The following is a 19403-nucleotide window of genomic DNA, read 5'->3' on the forward strand; positions in this document are numbered from 1 at the left end:
TAGGGGAGAACTCCTTTTCTTGCCTTTTCCAACTTTTAGAGGTTGCCCACATTCCTTGGCTCATGTCTCCATTCCTCCACCTTCAAAGCCAGCAATGACAGGTTGAGTCTTTCTCAAACTGCATCACACTGACTTCTACTGCTTTTCTTTTTCTCTTTTATTTATTATTTTTATACAGCAGGTTCTTATTAGTTATCTATTGTATACATATCAGTGCATATATGTCAATCCCAATCTCCCAATTCATCCCACCACAACCACCCCACCCCCGCTTTCCCCCCTTGGTGTCCATACATTTGTTCTCTACATCCATGTCTCCACCCCTGCCCTGCAAACCGGTTCATCTGTACCATTTTTCTAGATTCCACATACATGCGCTAATATATGATATTTGTTTTTCTGTTTCTGACTTACTTCACTCTGTATGACAGTCTCTAGGTCCATCCATGTCTCAATAAATGACCCAGTTTCATTCTTTTTTATGGCTGAATAATATTCCATTGTATATATGTGCCACATCTTCTTTATCCATTTGTCTGTTGATGGGCATTTAGGTTGCTTCCATGACCTGGAGATTGTAAATAGTGCTGCAGTAAACATTGGAGTGCATGTGTCTTTTTGAATTATGGTTTTCTCTGGGTAGATGCCCAGTAGTGGGATTGCTGGGTCATATGGTAGTTCTATTTTTAGTTTTTTATGGAACTTCCATACTGTTCTCCATAGTGGTTGTATCAATTCACGTTCCCCCCAACAGTGAAAGAGGGTTCCCTTTTCTCCACACCCTCTCCAGCATTTGTTGCTTGTAGATTTTCTGATGATGCCCATTCTAACTGGTGTGAGGTGATATCTCATTGTACTTCTGACTTGCATTTCTCTAATAATTAGTGATGTTGAGCAGTTTTTCATGTGCCTCTTGGCCATCTGTATGTCTTCTTTGGAGAAATGTCTATTTAGGTCTTCTGCCCATTTTTCGATTGGGTTGTTTGTTTTTTTAATATTGAGCTGCATGAGCTGTTTATATATTTTGGAGATTAATCTTTTGTCCATTGATTTGTTTGCAAATATTTTCTCCCACTCTGAGGGTTGCCTTTTCATCTTGTTTATGGTTTCCTTTGCTGTGCAAAAGCTTTTAAGTTTCACTCAGTCCCATTTGTTTATTTTTGTTTTTATTTCCATTACTCTAGGAGGTGGGTCAAAAAAGATCTTGCTGTGGTTTATGTCAAAGAGTGTTCTTCCTATGTTTTCCTCTAAGAGTTTTATAGTGCCTGGTCTTACATTTAGGTCGCGGATCCATTTTCAGTTTATTTTTGTGTATGGTGTTAGGGAGTGTTCTAATTTCATTCTTTTACATGTGGCTGTCCAGTTTTCCCAGCACCACTTATTGAAGACTGTCTTTCCTCCACTGTATATCCTTGTCCCCTTTGTCATAGATTAGTTGACCATAGGTGCATGGGTTTATCTCTGGGCTTTCTATCCTGTACTATTGATCTATATTTCTGTTTTTGTGCCAGTACCATACTGTCTTGATTACTGTAGCTTTGTAGTATAGTCTGAAGTCAGGGACTCTGATTCCTCCAGCTCCGTTTTTTTCCCTCAAGATTGCTTTGGCTATTTGGGGTGTTTTGTGTCTCCATACAAATTTTAAGATTTTTTTTGTTCTAGTTCTGTAAAAAATGCCATTGGTAATTTGATAGGGATTACATTGAATCTGTAGAATGCTTTGGGTAGTATAGTCATTTTCACAATATTGGTTCTTCCAATCCAAGAACATGGTATATCTCTCCATCTGTCTGTGTCATCTTTGATTTCTTTCATCAGTGTCTTAACAGGTCTTCTGTCTCCTTAGGTAGGTTTATTGCTTGGTATTTTATGCTTTTTGTTGCAGTGGTGAATGGGATTGTTTCCTTGGATTTCTCTTTCTGATCTTTCATTGTTAGTATATAGGAATGCAAGAGATTTCTGTGCACTAATTTTGTATCCTACAACTTTACCAAATTCACTGATTAGCTCTAGTCGTTTTCTCATGGCATCTTTAGGATTATCTATGTATAGTATCATGTCATCTGCAAACAGTGACAGTTTTACTTCTTCATTTCCAATTTGTATTCCTTTTATTTCTTCCCTGATTGCCATGGCTAGTGACCTCTGCTTCTGTCACCACATCTCCATTTATAAGGACCCTTCTGATTACATTGGACCCATCCAGATAATCCAGGATGGTCTCCCCATCTCAAGATTCTTAATCAGATCTGCAAAGTCCCTTCTGTCATGGTTCCAAAGATTAGGACCTGGATATCTTTGAGGGGGCATTACTCTGCTTACTATATACCCTCATCTTAAGAAACAGAACATTTTAGCTCTCCACCCTCCAGGATGACCTGCATGCTGAAAGACTCATTAAACAGAGATTCTTACCCTTTATTTACCTCCTCTGAGATTTCTAGCTTTACTTTTCTCCTCCCCTTCTAGTCATACCAAATGAAAAATATAGTAAGAAGATGGCTTTTTAAAAAAGATTGTTTCCCTCTGAAATAAGCTTTCTCCCCTCAACTCCCTTACTGCCAAAATGCTGAAATGATTACAGTGCTTGGGTTTTAAACAATATATATTTCCATTATATTCCATTAAATGATTATGTGAAAATTCCCTTTTAGTCAGTTGTTACAGACATTTGGCTTTTTAAAAAATTTCTTCTTCTTTTTTTTTTTTAGCCTTAAGTAGCAGTGCTGAGAAAGTGCAATTTCCAAAGCACCCATATTTATACCTAGCAGATACATCAATAGAATGTGGCCAAATATATTTTAAACTAAATAAAAATTTCTAACTCTTAAGATGTCCATAAATGTTCTTTTTCATTTCTAAGTACATATGATCATTCAGACTCCCTATTCCCATTGAGAACAGAAAGAGGTTTATTAAAGCTTGAATAAGAGATTCAAGAAAGTTTATTCTGGCCGCTTCACTAAATATTATTAAATTAGGCTTCACATGAAAGGTCCTAGAGTGAGATCTGAGAGAGAGTCGAATGGATCAGATAAGATCTTAATTTTTTTTTAAAGTCAGTATTGACAACACAAGAGGATTGTAAATAATAAATGCATCAACAGTATTATATTCTGCAAAAGAGAGGCACATGTCTATTTCTAAACTGTTCTGATTCTGGAAAAAACTGGAATATCATGTTCCATTCTAAGCTGGGGCACGTTCAGGGGAGAATAAAAAGGGTGGTGAAGAGTCTGGGGACCATGAAATATGAAAATAGTCTAAAAATAGCAGTTGCTGACTTGGAAAAGTTAAGGATAGTGGATCCGTGCAGTCCACCAGAACTGAACCACTGCCATGTGGGTAAGGCAGTAAATTTAATCCTTTGTGGCTTTAGCTTGTCATCCTCTGGTCCTTCTCCCACACTACTGCCCAGAGGATTTTTCAAGACAAATCTTAATATTTCACTATCTGTTGCTACTCCCCCGTGAACAAGCAGGCATGTACCAGTCTCCAGGCCAATTAAGAGGGTCTAAGCATCTGAGGACCAGATAGGACCCAAACCCCTATGAGATGGCATTCAGGGGAGCTGGAGGCCCTCAGAAGGAGTTAAGGGCCATCACCATCAATTATGATGACCCTTGTGACAACAGATCACAGCCCTAATTAAAGATTCTGAAACATGCCATGTTTTCTCTCCCACCTCTATGCTTCTGTTTGCGATGTTTCCTCACCCTGGAAGGTAGTCATGTCACTAACTTCCCATCATTCTACAGGACATAAATGAAATTTTACCATGTCTGAAAGTTTTCTCTGAGGATCATGTTCCAGTTTTCCCCAGATGAGTTGGGTGCCCCTTCCTCTATATTAAAATACCACCTTGCACAAACCTTTTACAGAAAGTATTGAATTGCTTTGCCGTCACTGATGTACTTGACAGCAGGACATATGAGCCTAATCTGGGACACATCTGTATATGAGGGGGCCTTTATGTGTTATATAAGCTGATGTGCATGGAGGGGAAGGGACTGGGAAGAGGAGGTCTTGAGCATCTGAGGCTGGTGGCTAAGATGGAAGAAAGGTGGGGAAATCAAAAGAACAACTTAGTGGCTAGCTCTCAATCTGGGGACTGGTTCCTAAGCCTGGCCCCATGGACTAAGTCCAAGTCCTATGAAGAAAGAAAAGCTTTAGGAACTAAAAGACTTGTAAAAAAAAAATGAGGTACATGCAGGACTGATTAGGGGTCAGGCAACAAACTATAGCACACTGTAGGGAAAGTGAACCTTCTTACCTTCTGCACTGGCTACCAAGCCCTGCTTGGATTTGGAAAGGCCACCAGTGCATCTGAGACAGTGCCCAGGGAGCTGTGGCACAGCGGTGGTGAGGAGTCCAGTTATGCTCATGGGAATTCTGCAGTGGGCCAGGAAGCCCATGTCCAGCAGATGCTGCTCTGCCATGTTTAGAGGAAGAGGACTTAGGAATACTTGGAAGAAATGATCGGTGAGCAATAAAAAAATCTTTTTTAATCTTGGGGATTCCCAGAGCTACTTCAAGAGTGACTTTTGCAAAGGGCTAGGGTTCTTACACTACGAGGGAGAAATGACCAAGCAGCCAAGTATAGATTATCACTGTTACCGTGACTCTATTTATAGCCATGATCTGGAGGCCTGGTGAAATCCAGGTATGGTTATATTATATTCTTAACCCACTCCTACCGCTGTTCATTGGCCTTGAGATCCTTGAGGGCAGAGACTGCTGATTAAAAAAAAAAATCTCTGTAGCCCCATTACCTATCAGAGAGTAGGTACTCATCATATGGCTGTTGAATGAAGTAATAAAATTAATGAAAGGATAACTACCTCCAAAGGACAAATTTAGGACAAAGAGGTGGAAGTTACAGAAATGTGATTCAACCTAAAATGCCTTTCTAACAATTAGAACTCCCTATCAGTAGAAAAAGCCCACCGTGACATTGTGAGAATCTTATCACTAGAAGAGTCATCAAGGCTGTCCCAGAGGAGGTAAACACCGCATGAAGAAAGACAGATCAAATCATTTCCAACTCTCAAATTGCTTGGTATTAATTACATGGAGACCAAGAGGAGACTGGCCATGACAAAAGAGTTAGCCGCATAAGACAGGAGGCAGAAATGATGAGTCAGCAACAAAATTGGTTTTTAAAAAAGTCTTCAAGGACTGTCTATAAAACTCAGCAAGCTTTAAATCAAAGTTCATCAGAATTAAACTAATGCCCTGAAACATTGTTGCATGAAACCCTAAACATTATCTTCAAGAGCTATCCTATTAAAACTCTGAATGATGTCCAGAGGACTAAGGTATCCAATGGACATTACCTATAGAGAAGATGTTAAGTGATGAAGGTTAAAGGAAAGATTTACAACGTGTTGAGAGCAGGCTGTGATTTGTAGACTCATAGCCTGTTTCAATGTCTCTTCCACGGCCACTGGCAAAGTAAATGCTAGAGCCACTTGTCTTTATTCCTTTAACCTGCAATAGATGACCAAAGGATCCCACATCTACATGAGGAAAATTACTAGACAATGCAGGAAAGATCTTCTGAAATAAATGGACATTCTACATAAAGGCCACAAATAGAATGATGGAGAGTACTATCTCATAATGTCAAAGTTCAAAGGCACTTTTCAAATGTCTCTTTAAAGAAAATCTGACCTTTCTTTCTTTCTTTCTTTTTTATTATCAGAAGTTTGCCAAGAGCAGTATGGGCCCTGGGTCATTTCGTTTTGACATGGAAGTTCTCTCAGCATTAAAAATAATGAAATATTTAACTCTGCAGTGACCATGAGGACACATTCAGTAGTTAAAAAAAAAAAAAAGAACAACATTAAAACATTAGGATTTCAAAGGAAGGCTTTTCCCCCTCATATATGAGAGAGAGAACCTATATGAGGCCATAACTAGCTAAAGGACTAAGTACAGACAGATATTTTTAAATGTATTTCATGTTATTTTACATGAAAATTTTAGGAAAATGGCTGAATACACCACTAGTAGCTCTATGTCTAAATCTTTTTTGGGTATAGATTAGCTGACATTAAACATAGATGTGAACATACATTTTCACGAAAACAAAAACCTCTTACAAAAGACCTCTTGCTTCCCATTTTAAGGTATAATTTACAAACAGTAAAATTTATGTTTTTTAAGCGCATAGTTCTGCAAGTTTTGACAAATGCAGTTGTATAACTGCCACCACAAGCAAGACAGAGAACAGTTCCTTCACTACTCAAAATTCCCCTGCACCCCCTCACATTAAACCCTTCTCTCTATCTCCACACCTGGCAACTACTGATCTGCTTTCTGTTGCTATAATTTTGCCTTTTCAAGAATGCTCTATAACTGGAATTAGAAATGGACTCTTTTAAATATCATACACTTGATAAAAAGTGAAGCAACTGAAGCGCCCATTTTAATGTACTGATTTCTATTTTCTGAACTTAAAGGCAATAATAAGTACATAAAATCAAATTACCCTCAACTATTACATCTTGAAACAGGTATTACCCAAGGAGCCTTTTGAATATACAGATCTTTAGGACTTCACTTTCAACATATTGAATCAAAAGCACTCATGTGGGTCCTGAGAATTTAGTTTTTATTCAGTTCTCCAAGATTGATTCTGATTGATCCAGCCAGATTGGGAAACAATCCAGCAGACATTCACTATATGAGATTAATTACCAGACTGTAAATTATGTGTGGCAATGGGATCAAAATTCAGAGATTGGGAGGGTTTTATGCAGGTGATCTTGTTTTGAGATGTGGCTACCATTTACTGGCTGCAGGGCCTTGAACAAGTCACTTAAACTCACTGAACCTTGGCTTTCTCCTCTGTCACGCATGGGTAATGATGCCTACTTCATCAGGTTATCTGGGGGGATTCAATGCATATAAAGCATTTAGAATAGTACCTGGCACACTCAGCAGGTACTCAGATAAATGGAAGCTGCTTATCTAGCTGGTATTACCATCATTGGTATTGTCATCATCATCATCATCATGCTTTACTTGTCCTTCTCCATATTTCTGCATTTTGGTCAATTTCACTATTTTTTTAGCCCTTCTTCTAGAGGTGACCAAAGTAAAGAGGATCTATTTTTGTAGTAGCCAAACTATTATTCAGGGTAGTGCAATCTAAAAGAAATTCACTGATGGTCCCCAACCCTAATTTTCACCCTGCTACAGCCTCAAAGATACCAATAGGGACAAAAAGTGAATTACTAGAAACTCTCAGTCTTTTCCCCAAGGGGTATTGGTCAAACACAAGCAAACAAAAGGGAAGAAGACAAACGAGGGACCAGAATAAAGCAAAAAAAAAAAAAAAAAAGCTTATCTATGCAGTTATGGAATATCTAAAAATCAACTTTATTCATTAGCAGTTTTAGATGTATATACATGTATTTTTATGTATAGTTTTAATTTAAGCCCTGAAATATAGAAGAGTGATGATATTTGGCTGCACTCGCTGATCTAAAGAAAGAAAAACTCTTATCCTCAGAAATTATGCAATGCTGCCAACACCACGGATCGAAGATGAGGATTAGAGACAAAACTGAAACTCATAAGCCCTACCTGTTCTCAGCATCGGCACTGCACTTTGGGGACAGCAATTCAAAGGATTTGGTAAACTTCACCACCTGCCACACAGAAAGACAACAAATCCAAGTCAGTTAAAGCTTTCTCACAGTTTAAAATATTCCAGTAAACATTTTTCATCTTTATAATGACTATTACAATAATTGGAGATTAAAGAGAGATTTTAAGTGGAGAAATCCCGAGGGATACGAGAAAATTTTATCCTACATCTTGTACTTTATTTCTTACATGGCACATATTGCCCAAGTTTTAATACATTTCTAAATATGTATATATTTTTACAATAAGGTGTAAAAATCCTGTGGTGGTCAGGCAAAGGGACATCTCATTTGAAAATAATTTTTTTACTGCCCTTTTAACAACCTAGTCACCATCCATGGAGAACCTGGTAGAGACAAAACATCTTTCAAAAGGTTGCCCTCCATCAACCCCAGGTTCCTGAAATTACCTTCCCTGGCTTATCACTGTCCTCAGGTGAATGTTTTTCTGTCACCTGCAAAGGGTAATGAAGAGGAAGACACTTAAGATCATCCCTAGTGTGGACACTTCCTACCTTACCTGTCCAGTGAAACTGGCACAATCAGTTCAAGATCCTGATCAAGACCTATTATGCTGAAAGGTAATTTATAGGCACAGAAAATGCAAAGACAGTTTTTCTTATCATTAGTTACTGTTGAGTTCTTACTATAAACCAGGCCCTACATCAGAAGCTTCTTTGACTATTTAATTTCCCTATTACAACTCTTTGAAGTGGGGATTTTTATCTTCAGCGTATAGATGAGGAAACCAACCCATAACTTTTAAGAAACTTACACTGTTTCGCACAACTAAATGGGGCCTCTGGGATTAAAGCAAGTCTGCATAACTCTAGAGTGTCAGTTTTTTCAACAACGCTAAAAATATTGAGTGGGAAAGGCACCGTTTCTGGTTCTCTTTTGACAAGATATAACACATGATAGAAAAAGGAGGCCCTATACTGAAAGGAGTCATCTGAATGTCGCTGGATGCTTCCAAGGTTGACATTTAGATTTGCCTTAGCCAGATGCAGTCATGCTTCAAAGGCCGTTTAAATTAACCACTTATAAGGAAGTGATGGGCACTTGAGAAAATGACTTGGGAACTGGGAATAGATTAAATATTAAAACAGCTCTATCAGTGAGGTAATGAACCCATACTAAAAAAATGCAACATTAAGAAAAAGATAAAAGCCCATCACAAAGAAAACTGTGTGTGACTAGCAGGGCAGTGACAACAGCTCAACTAAAAGGAAATACCCTTGACAACTATAGGACATATTTCATTTCATATTCTAATGTGAAATAAGCCTCTACAAAATTACTCATTGTGGCAAATTTTATTTTCCAGAGATGGCCACAGCAATATCTCCTATCCCACATTCTTCTCTACAATATGACCCTGCCACCTTCCTACCAAGGTGTAGGGTCTATGTTTCCTCCCCTTGAATCTAGGTGGGCTCTAGACCACTACAACAAATAGAATATATAGAGTAGAGGCTATGCACCTTCTGAAGTTGTCATAAAAGGCAATGCAGCTTCTGCCTCATCTGACTGGAATACTTGTGCCTGGAGCCCTGAGCCACTATGTCATAAGTCCAACTACGCTGAGGACACTATGCTGAAAGGTAGCCAACCATACAGAGGAGTCACATGTAGATGCTCTGGTCAGCAGCTCCAGTCTTTAAGCCCTCCCAGCCCAGGTGCCAGACATAAAAGCAAACAGACCTTCAGATGATTCTAGTTCCCAGCCATTAAGTCACCCCTGATCTCCAACACTGGTTCCAGATATCCTGGAAAGAGGTAAACCATCCTGGCTATTCCCTCTCCAAATTCCTGATCCACAAAATCAGTTTAAACCAACATGGTTGGTTTAAGCCTCTCAATGTTGGGCTTATTTGTTACACAGCAAAATTAACTAGAACACTTATCTTTTTTTTTTTTTTTTTTTTTTTTTGCGATACGCAGGCCTCTCACCATTGCAGCCTCTCCAGTTGCGGAGCACAGGCTCCGGACGCACAGGCTCAGCGGCCATGGCTCACGGGCCCAGCCGCTCCACGGCACGTGGGATCCTCCCGGACCGGGGCACAAACCTGTGTCCCCTGCATCGGCAGGCGGACTCTCAACCACTGCGCCACCAGGGAAGCCCGGTAAGCATTTTTAAACTCTAACTTAGTAATCTTGTGCCTGCATTCATCCGTGTCTGTTTCAGAACGGACTACTACCTTGCTGGCTTCTCTCATTAATGTGTTAACTACATCTTTGATACTTGCTTGTTTTAGATTTGTGCAAGGGTTAGGTTTTTAACTGTTTGAAAACTGTTGTTTGACACAACAAATATGTACTGAGTGTATGTGTCAAGTAGTGCAATAGGCACTGGGGCTACACAGTAAAAGTAAAAGAAAAAAAAAATATCCCTGCATGCATGGAGCTTACTTTATGGTAGGGAGCTTAATTTGTCCTGGCTCATCAAAATTAGTGCTCCCTAAATAAAGTGGAATAAAAAGTGAACTTCTGCTCTCCATACCTTAAGAAATAAACCTGAAAAATGTCTAGAGATTAACAAAGAATAAAGATCTTTTAAGAATTAAAAAAAAAAACCCTCTGAGTGATAGAAGAAATGGAACAGAAAATCCTGAAATCTTAAAGCTATATAACTTACAGCTCTAGAATCACAAAGAGAATGGATAAGATCAACAAGTACCTCAGTGAAATGTCAGAATATTTGAACCCTTGGAATGTAAGAGAGAACTTGTTAAAACTAACAAAAGGAAGAAATTCTTTTTTCTAAAATGTTTGAACTTTTTATTCTAACATAAATCACATGCTGAAAAGAAAAACAGGGTCAAATATTTTGTTTTATTTTATTTTTTGGTTTTAGTTTCTAAATTCCTTTTTAATGAGTAAAGGGAAAGTCAAGGATTATGCATCTTTCAACTTTAGCACTCCATATCATGGAAAGTACTAGTTGTGTCCCCAGTAAACCAGCCCATGGTGTCCTGATCAAAGTCAGATACTAGATTCATGAACCACAATGTTGACCTTGTGTGTAGGAAGAAGTAAGCTTACCCAAAGAAAGGTCTGGCCTTTGCCTTTGTCTCATGGGAGGTAACCTCTAAGCCCTTGGAATGTCCAGCCTAGGTAAAAATGTCTTTGTTTACCTGGGTGCCTTGGGCCAGCCAGATAGTAACAATGTAACTTAGAGTGGTAGCTTTGAGCCACACCAACAATGTGATTTAGGGTGGAGCCTTTGCGTCACATGGTATCAGTTGACCTCTGGAGGGCAGGGAGACTGCGGGCAGCTATGAGGGTGGCCAAATAGATTTTAGTGATCAAGCCCCAACAAAGACCCTGGATGCCAAGGCTCGGGTGACCTTCCCTGGCTGGCAATACTTCATGTATATTGAATACTTCATGCACACACAGTGATGTGTGCATCACTGCTGGGAGAAGTTAATGCTTTCCATGACTCCATGGAGAGAGGACAATTGGAAGCACCACTTTCGGAACCTTCCTGGACTGATCTCTCCCTTGGCTTACTTTAATTTGTATCTCTTCCCATAATAAACCATGACCATGTATATAACCACTTTCAGTGAATTCTGTGAACCCTTCTAGCAAAATATTGAGTTTGAGAGTGGTCTTAGGAACTCTTGAACTTGTACTTGGTATCAGAAGTGAGGACAGTATTACAGACTATGTTCCCTAATTTCATACCTTGTATAATTCTTAGGTTCCCGTGTCTTTAGAAGAAAAATGAGGACAATACTGATGTTGCCTTGTCTTTGGATACATACTGATCATCCATTGTGTATTAAGTACTGGATAGCATAGAGAGAAAAGAAACAGTAAATAATGTCCCCAACCTTTAAAGAATTAATATTTTAGAGAAGAAAACTTTTTTAACTTAATGGTCAGAAAAACTTTCTTAATCTGTTGATGTGTTCCTTTTACTAAACCAAAGGAATTATAAAAGCCTATTCATTTTTTTCTTTTACCTTAGCTGTTGAGAAGCTCAGAGAAAAGCCTTAGGTTCAAAGTTGTATCGTTTTTTGCAGCACAATTTGGTTTTGAGTTTGTTGTTTGATTTTGTTTCACTTATGACATCTACTTTCTCTTTCTTCCTTTTAATTTGAAAGTTTGCCTTTCATTCTGCTATGTGTCTGGAATACAATAAGCACTCAGAAAATATTTGTTCACTATGAATTTTTGTATTTTTGCTGAAGGGTGCCTTAAATGCTTTTGGCGATTAATTGAGTAAAAGTGTAAACAAAAAGGGGATGAAGTACTTACATACTTGAAAAATGTATAAAGTATATAAAAATACTTTTACACATGAAATCACATAAATTTGCTTATGTACAACTAATTACAGTTGAACAAAGCTATTATGGGCCATTAATTTGTGTAAAAGAGTATTTTTCAGAGACATGGGATAGGAATCTGGAATGGTGGGTAAGAGAAATACAACATTTAAGGATCTACAGCTGATAGCAAACAATGTAAGAATAAAAGAGAAGCAAGCTTGAGTCCCATCAAGAGAGTGACAAAATATAAGCAGAGCAATGAAACTGTGAAGACAAACACACTGCTGACTGTAAGCCAGATAAGATCAACCAAGTGGCAAAACACTAGCCTTGGCTCCATAAGGTGCATAAAGTTAGCCTGGTTCCAAGCCATCAGACTATGAAGGGCTTCAAAAACATTCTAGAATAAATCTAAGATTGTCACAGAAATTCTAGTCTAGATCATATATTCAAGAACGCAAGGTTGCTGGTGGAATCCCCCTACAGTTTCTCTGAATTTAGGGCAATCTGAGATTAGGCTCACAAGCAAATTAACCCTCAAAGTCACCAGAATATTGAGCCCTTAAGGCAACATACACATGGGCCTTGGTCCTTGAGGACAGCAAGGAACAGCAAAGAAGTATTACAGTTCTGGACATGTAAACTATCTGCTTGCTTCCCATTCCTCCAGAGTGGGGTTGGGCAAAAAACTCTGTAGGCCAAATTTGTCCCACCATCTGTTTTTATAAATAAAGTTTTATTTTAACAGAGTCCACTCATTCATTTAAATATTACCTATGGCTGCTTTTCGCTATAACAGTAGAATTGAGTAGTTGTAATAGAGACCCTATGGGCCACAAAACCTAAAATATTTACTAGCTGGCTCTTTGCAGAAAAAATTTGCTAACTTCTGGTCAAGAGAGATCTCTGAACCAAGTCAACTAGCTATTTTCTGCTAAATCGTTAATGGCTAATGATAGATTAAAGTATTCGTGTTCCCATGTAATTTATCTATAGTTCAGAAAGGAGATTCCTGGAGTCAAAATCTTCTCATCTAAAACAACACTGTAATGACAGAAATTTTAGGCACCAGGGCAAGTGATGGGGGGTATATCTGAGGACATGCATATGTCCCACTTGTCACGGGACCATCCCAGTCTAATAAAGCCTGTTGTCATGCAATAATTATTAAAAGTACCTCCTTGCACTCTCAAAAATATCTTTGTTTGAAAAGCAAAACTCTAGGCAGCCATGCCTCAAACAATTTATATTTTTAAAAGGAATTTATTAAAAATATAATACATCCAGTGGAAAATTATTTATAGTCAGACACCTGGGTTAAAAAATGAAACAGCTAAAATTTTTTGATGCAATTTAATGGGATATGTAGTGTCACTGTGGAGATTATGACCAATAAAAAATAGATAAAGCATAAATAAATGAGAATAAAGTTCATGTTTTATTCTTGACTTGGACAAACTGAATGGTTCTTAGTTTCATTAATTTTTTAAAATTTATTCTCTATTTCTAATTCTGATTTTTATTATAGATGCACTAAATGAACATAGATTAAATAAATAAATACACACACATACACTAAGTAAAAAGAGAATCTTATACGAGAAATATCAGAAGTGGTTTATAGGTCAATGAAACTGAACAAATGATTCCAAGCTCCTCTGGCTGTTGATCAGCCCTGGGCATTACACCCTGGGGAAGGCGGTACACACGCCACAGGGAAGTAAACAAAATATCCCCAAGCATCTCTGACTGTTCTTTGGAAAAGCTCCATGGGCAGAAGTCTTTTTGATCCGAATATTTATCAAGCACTAGCTGGTCTGGTTGCTCTCTGTTTTTTTAATTTAAATACAACTTAAAAAACAAAAACTATGCTCAAATAGATATTCTTGCTACCAAGAAGAAAATAGGAATGATCTAACAAGTAATCACCATTTTTTGGGTTTGAGTTTTCTTAATTCCTATTTTTCCATAAGAGGACTAATATATAGGGCAAAAGAACGAATTAAATGGCCATTCACTGCCATCCTTGATTAATTCCTCTCTTACACCGATGAGTAATTTACTCTAGTCATTTATTCACTCAATCAACATTTTCCAAATACTTAGGATACCAGGCACTGTGACAGGGTCTGGAAATAACAAGAGGCATAAATCACGTCCTCTCCTTGTACTCACAACACAGTATGGAGGGAGAAACTGTTCACAAAGGTATAATCTCACCACAACATATGGTCAAAATTCTACAAGCACACAGAGGAGAGTGCTGAAGAAGTTTTCATGTGAACTCTGTCCTAAAGGGGGAGCAGGCATGCTCTAGGCTGAAAAGTGGGGAAAGGTTTCCAGGTTGAGGGACTAAATCAGTCAAGGTTTTGCCAGAAAACAGAGAGAACACTCCAAAATGGTTTAACTGAAAGTAATTCAACAAAGGAACTAGGTACAGAAGGATGGGCAAGATTAAAAGAAACCAGTAAGGAATGGTGAGGTACCCAGGGAGTAGACATTTGGAAAGTCATTAACACCCCTAGGTCTGAGGGGACACAGGAGAGAGTGAGGGAGAGAAGGAGAGACGGAGGAAGGGAGGGGATAATGTTATTGGTGCCCCGGAGGAGCTGGAGCCATGGAGAGGGGCCTTGGAAGAATTCAGCCACCTCTACAACTGACAGAGAAAGAACGAGGGGAATACCTACTCCCAGTAGCTCTCTCCTTCAGCTTTTAAATCTTCTGCTGCTTCCTCCCGTTTGTCAAACGCAACTGAAAGCCAGAGAACAAGAAAGCCCAAGTGTCGCAGTACATAGAAATCAGCCTTCAAAGGCACTTAGCTGAAGAAAGAAAAACCAGCATGAGACGGGGGAATTGGGATTTGTAAAGAATAGTCAGTACAGAGGTGACAATGTTGAACTTTACCTAAGCCCTGCTCCCCCCAAAATGGTATAATGATGAAGAAATACCCCTACTGCTTTGTCTTCCAGATTTGGCTAACCTCAAAGAACCACCCTCCCCTAGAACGTTCCAAAATAAGACCTTTGTCCTCATGACTCCTCTGGGATGCACAAATGATGCAGTTAACTCCTTTGTCTACATGCTTCTGTAGGACCCCAGGCACCCTTTCTTTTCTTTGAAATGTTCCTCATAAATGAATGTTCTTCCTATTGCAATAGCCCAGATGAAATAATCTCCTTAATTGTCTGGTGCCTTTTGTCTTTCACAGGAATTATATATGCAAAGATACAGAGGCAACAGATGCATAGGCTGACCATGGGGAGGAGAGGTGGAAGAGGAAGAATGGGATAGAGTGAGCCTGAGGACCAGAGAGGAAAGCTAAAAGTTAAGTTGGGAACAGAGGTGATGGACCTTGAATGTTGGGCAGTTTGAACTTTACTGTGTAGGCAACAGATAATAAATATTTTGAAGTATGAGACGGGCAGATGCATGTTTTAGAAAGATAACTAGAAGTAGTATTAAGAACTGATGAAAAGGAAGAGTGCCCTGTCTGCAAGTAAAGAAATGAGTGAAGAGGAAAATTTCCAAGCTAGAGACTAGTAAAGTCAGAGTAAAGAAAGTGGTAGAATGGGTGGGAGGGAGGGGCTAGAAATGATGTTTCAGCGTAGAGGCAACAGACCTTACAAACAATTGAATGTAAATGGTAAGAAACACTCAGAGATTACTCTGTGGTTTTTAGCTTGAGTTATCCATTAACTGAAATAGGAAACCTCAGAAGTGACAGGATGCGGTGGAGATGGACAGTGGGGACTAAAGTTCAGAAGTTGGAGACATATACATATATACACACCCACACACACATATATTCATATACCTATATACATATATTTAACATATATAAATGATTAATGATGTGAGTTAATATATTGACATATAATTACTAATAAAGTGAGTCAATATATATAAATACATAATATGATATATTAATGATTAATGATGTGAGTATATACATATGTATATATATACATAACAATGTTTGGGTAATTCTTGGAATTCTTTTAGATACCTTCTATTCTGCACTCTGGAAAAAGCACTTGGAATAAAAATCAAATAGAATTTAAGTTGGTTTCCTTACAGGGATAAGGAAAATTAAAGAAAGTAGGATGGGGAAAAGGAAGAGAAAGTGAAGTAGAAAGGAAAGCCTGAAGCAATTTTTACCATCCACTTAGGATAGTGGCTGTTTCAGAACAATCAGATGACAATTACTATCTCCATCTCTTCCTCTCAAGTGTTGGGTTCAGGAAGATCATCTAGTTCAATGGCTAAATTGTATGTGTATTCACATAAGAACCAAGAAGTTAAGGAACACATTAGAAAACAAGTGGAGCTTGTGCTTCATGGTTTAGAAAATAAACTCCAGAAACCAGTCTCATATTGATAAGCTCAGCTATAAAGTACTTCATGGAGTTCTGAACAACAAAATAGCTGCCAGCCATCAGGATAATCCATGAAAGAAGAACACATGTAAACACCAGTGCTGAGACAGCGCCTCAGGACAGAAGATTAAAATGTCTTCATTCTCGCTTTCCTCGACTAAGTGCAAAAAGAAATAGAGATAATAGTAAGTATACGAGCTAGAAAAGAGCTAAGAGAATTGATAGGAATTGCTTAGACAGGTTCATGGCATGGAATAACATTAAGCAGGGAATATTCAGTTCAAAGGACTAAGTAGTTCCTAATGTTGACAGCAGCTAGCTATGGAACAATCTTTTTATTTTTTCAGTCTAGTGGAAAATACCATTGACAAAGTCACTTGAAATTGATTGACTGACAGAACGAGAAAAACAAATACCATAGGCTAACACATATATATGGAATCTAAAAAAAAAAAAAAGGTTCTGATGAACCTAGGGGCAGGACAGGAATAAAGACGCAGACATAGAGAATGGACTTGAGGACACGGGGAAGGGGAAGGGGAAGCTGAGACAAAGTGAGAGAGTAGCATTGACATATATACACTACCAAATGTAAAATAGATAGCTAGTGGGAAGCATCAGCTCGGTGCTTTGTGACCACCTAGAGGGGAGGGATATGGAGGGTGGGAGGGGGATGCAAGAGGGAGGGGATATGGGGATATATGTATACATATAGTTGATTCACTTTGTTATACAGCAGAAACTAACACAACATTGTAAAGCAATTATACTCCAATAAAGGTGTTAAAAAAAACTGATTGACTGAAACACTAAAGAAAAGCGAAAGAGGGTAAAACATTAATTTTGGCAGGAGAGAAGGCTAGGAAGGCATTCCTCATTTCTATTTTTGGCATCCACGGAGTAAACTGATCAGTTTACACCTGATGGCCCAGTTTAAAGACTATGAATGCAGTCTTAACACTGAGTTAAAATCTTGATGAATCAAAGCTTCTACAACTAGATTTAAATGCTTTTTTCTCCCTCTTTCCCTCAAATGTAGAGAGGCCATGAAATACCATACATCTGCAATAACCAGCTTTTAAAAATATACAAACCACACACACACAAAAACCAGAAGTTTTTGTTTCCAGGAATGATTCTAATAAAAAAGAGAAAAGCAAAAGCTATTTTCAGAGGAAACTGAGCAGATTTTTTTCCTGAAATGATACTTTTTTTCTGAGTGTAAAAAGTAGTGTATGGAATGCCAAGAAAGATGGTGCTATAAGTTCATGCTTTGATTCTTCTGCTCTCTTCCAAAAACAGAACAAAGATCGATAAACTACAGAAAGAAAAAACCAGAAAGACATATAGAGGTTTAAAGGCAGAGAAAAGATAAGGGGAGGGGAGCAGAGGGGAGAGAAAAAATAAGATCTCTAAAGGCATGAGCCTGAAGACTTAGACCTACTGTGCTCCAAGTCCAGAAACAGGCAAGGAGCAATGGTTGGGATTTTGGCTTCTACTGGGGTTTGGGGACTAAAAGTATTCCCTTGAGACAGGTGGCCTAGCTTCACCCACAGAAACTGAACCAAGCTGCTTCTGGTATAGTGTAATATTACCACACAGCAGGAGACCCAAGCCATCAATATAAGACCTGGTTCCTGACTAGGGACAAAGGAGTTGTGCAAACTATTAGACAGGGAGGGAAGAGTACAAGAGAGAATGAAAAAAACAATGGCACAAACAAATAAAACACCCTCCCACTAAAATGAGCTGCAATCCCAAATTCAAAAACACATAAACAATTAGGATTAATACAGACAACTAAGTCAACAACCTACAGAACTGGACAAGAAGATAGTGATAAATCAGTTATGTTGAAGATCTGAACACACGTCTATCAGAGAATGATAGATAAAGAACAAAAAAATATTGAGAATATAAATGATTTGAACATCTTGTTCTTGACCATGGGTCTGGAGGGAAAGTCAGCTAGGAAAAAACCCTTTTGAAAAAGGCTTTCCTCCCTGAGAAAGAGAAGGATATGTAAAAAGACGTTTCCCTTCTTCTTCGGGGACACAGTTATAGGATGACATGCTGCCTGGAGCTGTGCCAGCCTCTTGGACCATGAGGGTGAAAGCCAGCTGGTGAAGGCCAACCACTGAGACACGCACAGGAAAAGGACAAAGCCTGGATCATTGATTACATTATCTGCTGCTGCAACATCCCCAGAACTGCCTTCTGCAGCCTTCCTGTCGTGTTAAGATACAAATGTTCTTATTGTTTAAGCCATTTTCCCCTGTAGATTCTGTTACTTGCAGAAATCCCGCAAATCAATCTATCAGTTAAAGCAATTTCAATCAAAATCTACACAGAGTTTTTCATGGAATTTGATAAGCTGCTCTTAAAATTTATATGGAAGGGCAACAGGTCAAGAATAGGCAAGCCAATTTTAAAGAAGAACAACATTGAGGACTTGTCCTACCAAATATCAAAGAGGATTATAAACTTATAGAAATTGAGAAAGTGTAATACTGGTTTGGAAATAGACAAATAGAGCAATGGGACAGAATAGTGAGCTCAGAAACAGTCCCAGGTATATATGGAGACTTGATATAATTCAGAAAGGGGGAGGGGGGGATAGTTCTGAGACAATTGGTTATACATATACAGCTTTACACTATACACAAAAAAGTCTAGATGGATATAAAAGCCCATAAAAACCAGATGGATTAAAGAAAAGATAAGAGAATGTCATTATAACATGGAGGTAGATAAATAATTTTTAAAAACAAAAACTGTAAGTCACAAATCAAAAAGGAAGATTGATAAGTTTGACACATTAAAATTAAAATATTCCATGCAATCAAGATACCTGTTGAAAAAAAAAAAAAAAAGATACCTGTTGAAAGAGGCATAGTGCTGAGTGGAAAGTCTTGGCTGTGTACGCCAAGACCGCAAGGCCCTGCTCGCTGTCTGGTTCATTTCTCCAGATTGTGTTCACAGGGAACATTTGAGCAATGAGGTATCATCTCTCCCCAGACAAACAGCAGGCTAGACACCACTCAATGTAAAAGGGATCTAGTCTCTAGGCACAGTGTTCCTCTATAAGC

General features: G+C 38.4%; 1 protein-coding gene across 1 annotated transcript in view; it reads right to left on the reverse strand.

Moving 5' to 3' along the window:
• PDE11A (phosphodiesterase 11A) overlaps positions 1 to 19403 on the reverse strand; it is a 406648-nt gene that overhangs the window by 223416 nt on the left and 163829 nt on the right. The window contains exon 5 of the mRNA XM_024732913.1: positions 7594 to 7658. Within this exon, the coding sequence (XP_024588681.1) occupies positions 7594 to 7658 (65 nt within the window). The remainder of the gene's footprint in view (positions 1 to 7593; positions 7659 to 19403) is intronic.

The sequence above is a fragment of the Neophocaena asiaeorientalis genome, unplaced genomic scaffold (assembly GCF_003031525.2).
Source record: "Neophocaena asiaeorientalis asiaeorientalis breed wild unplaced genomic scaffold, Neophocaena_asiaeorientalis_V1.1 scaffold96, whole genome shotgun sequence".
Lineage (NCBI taxonomy): Eukaryota > Metazoa > Chordata > Mammalia > Artiodactyla > Phocoenidae > Neophocaena > Neophocaena asiaeorientalis.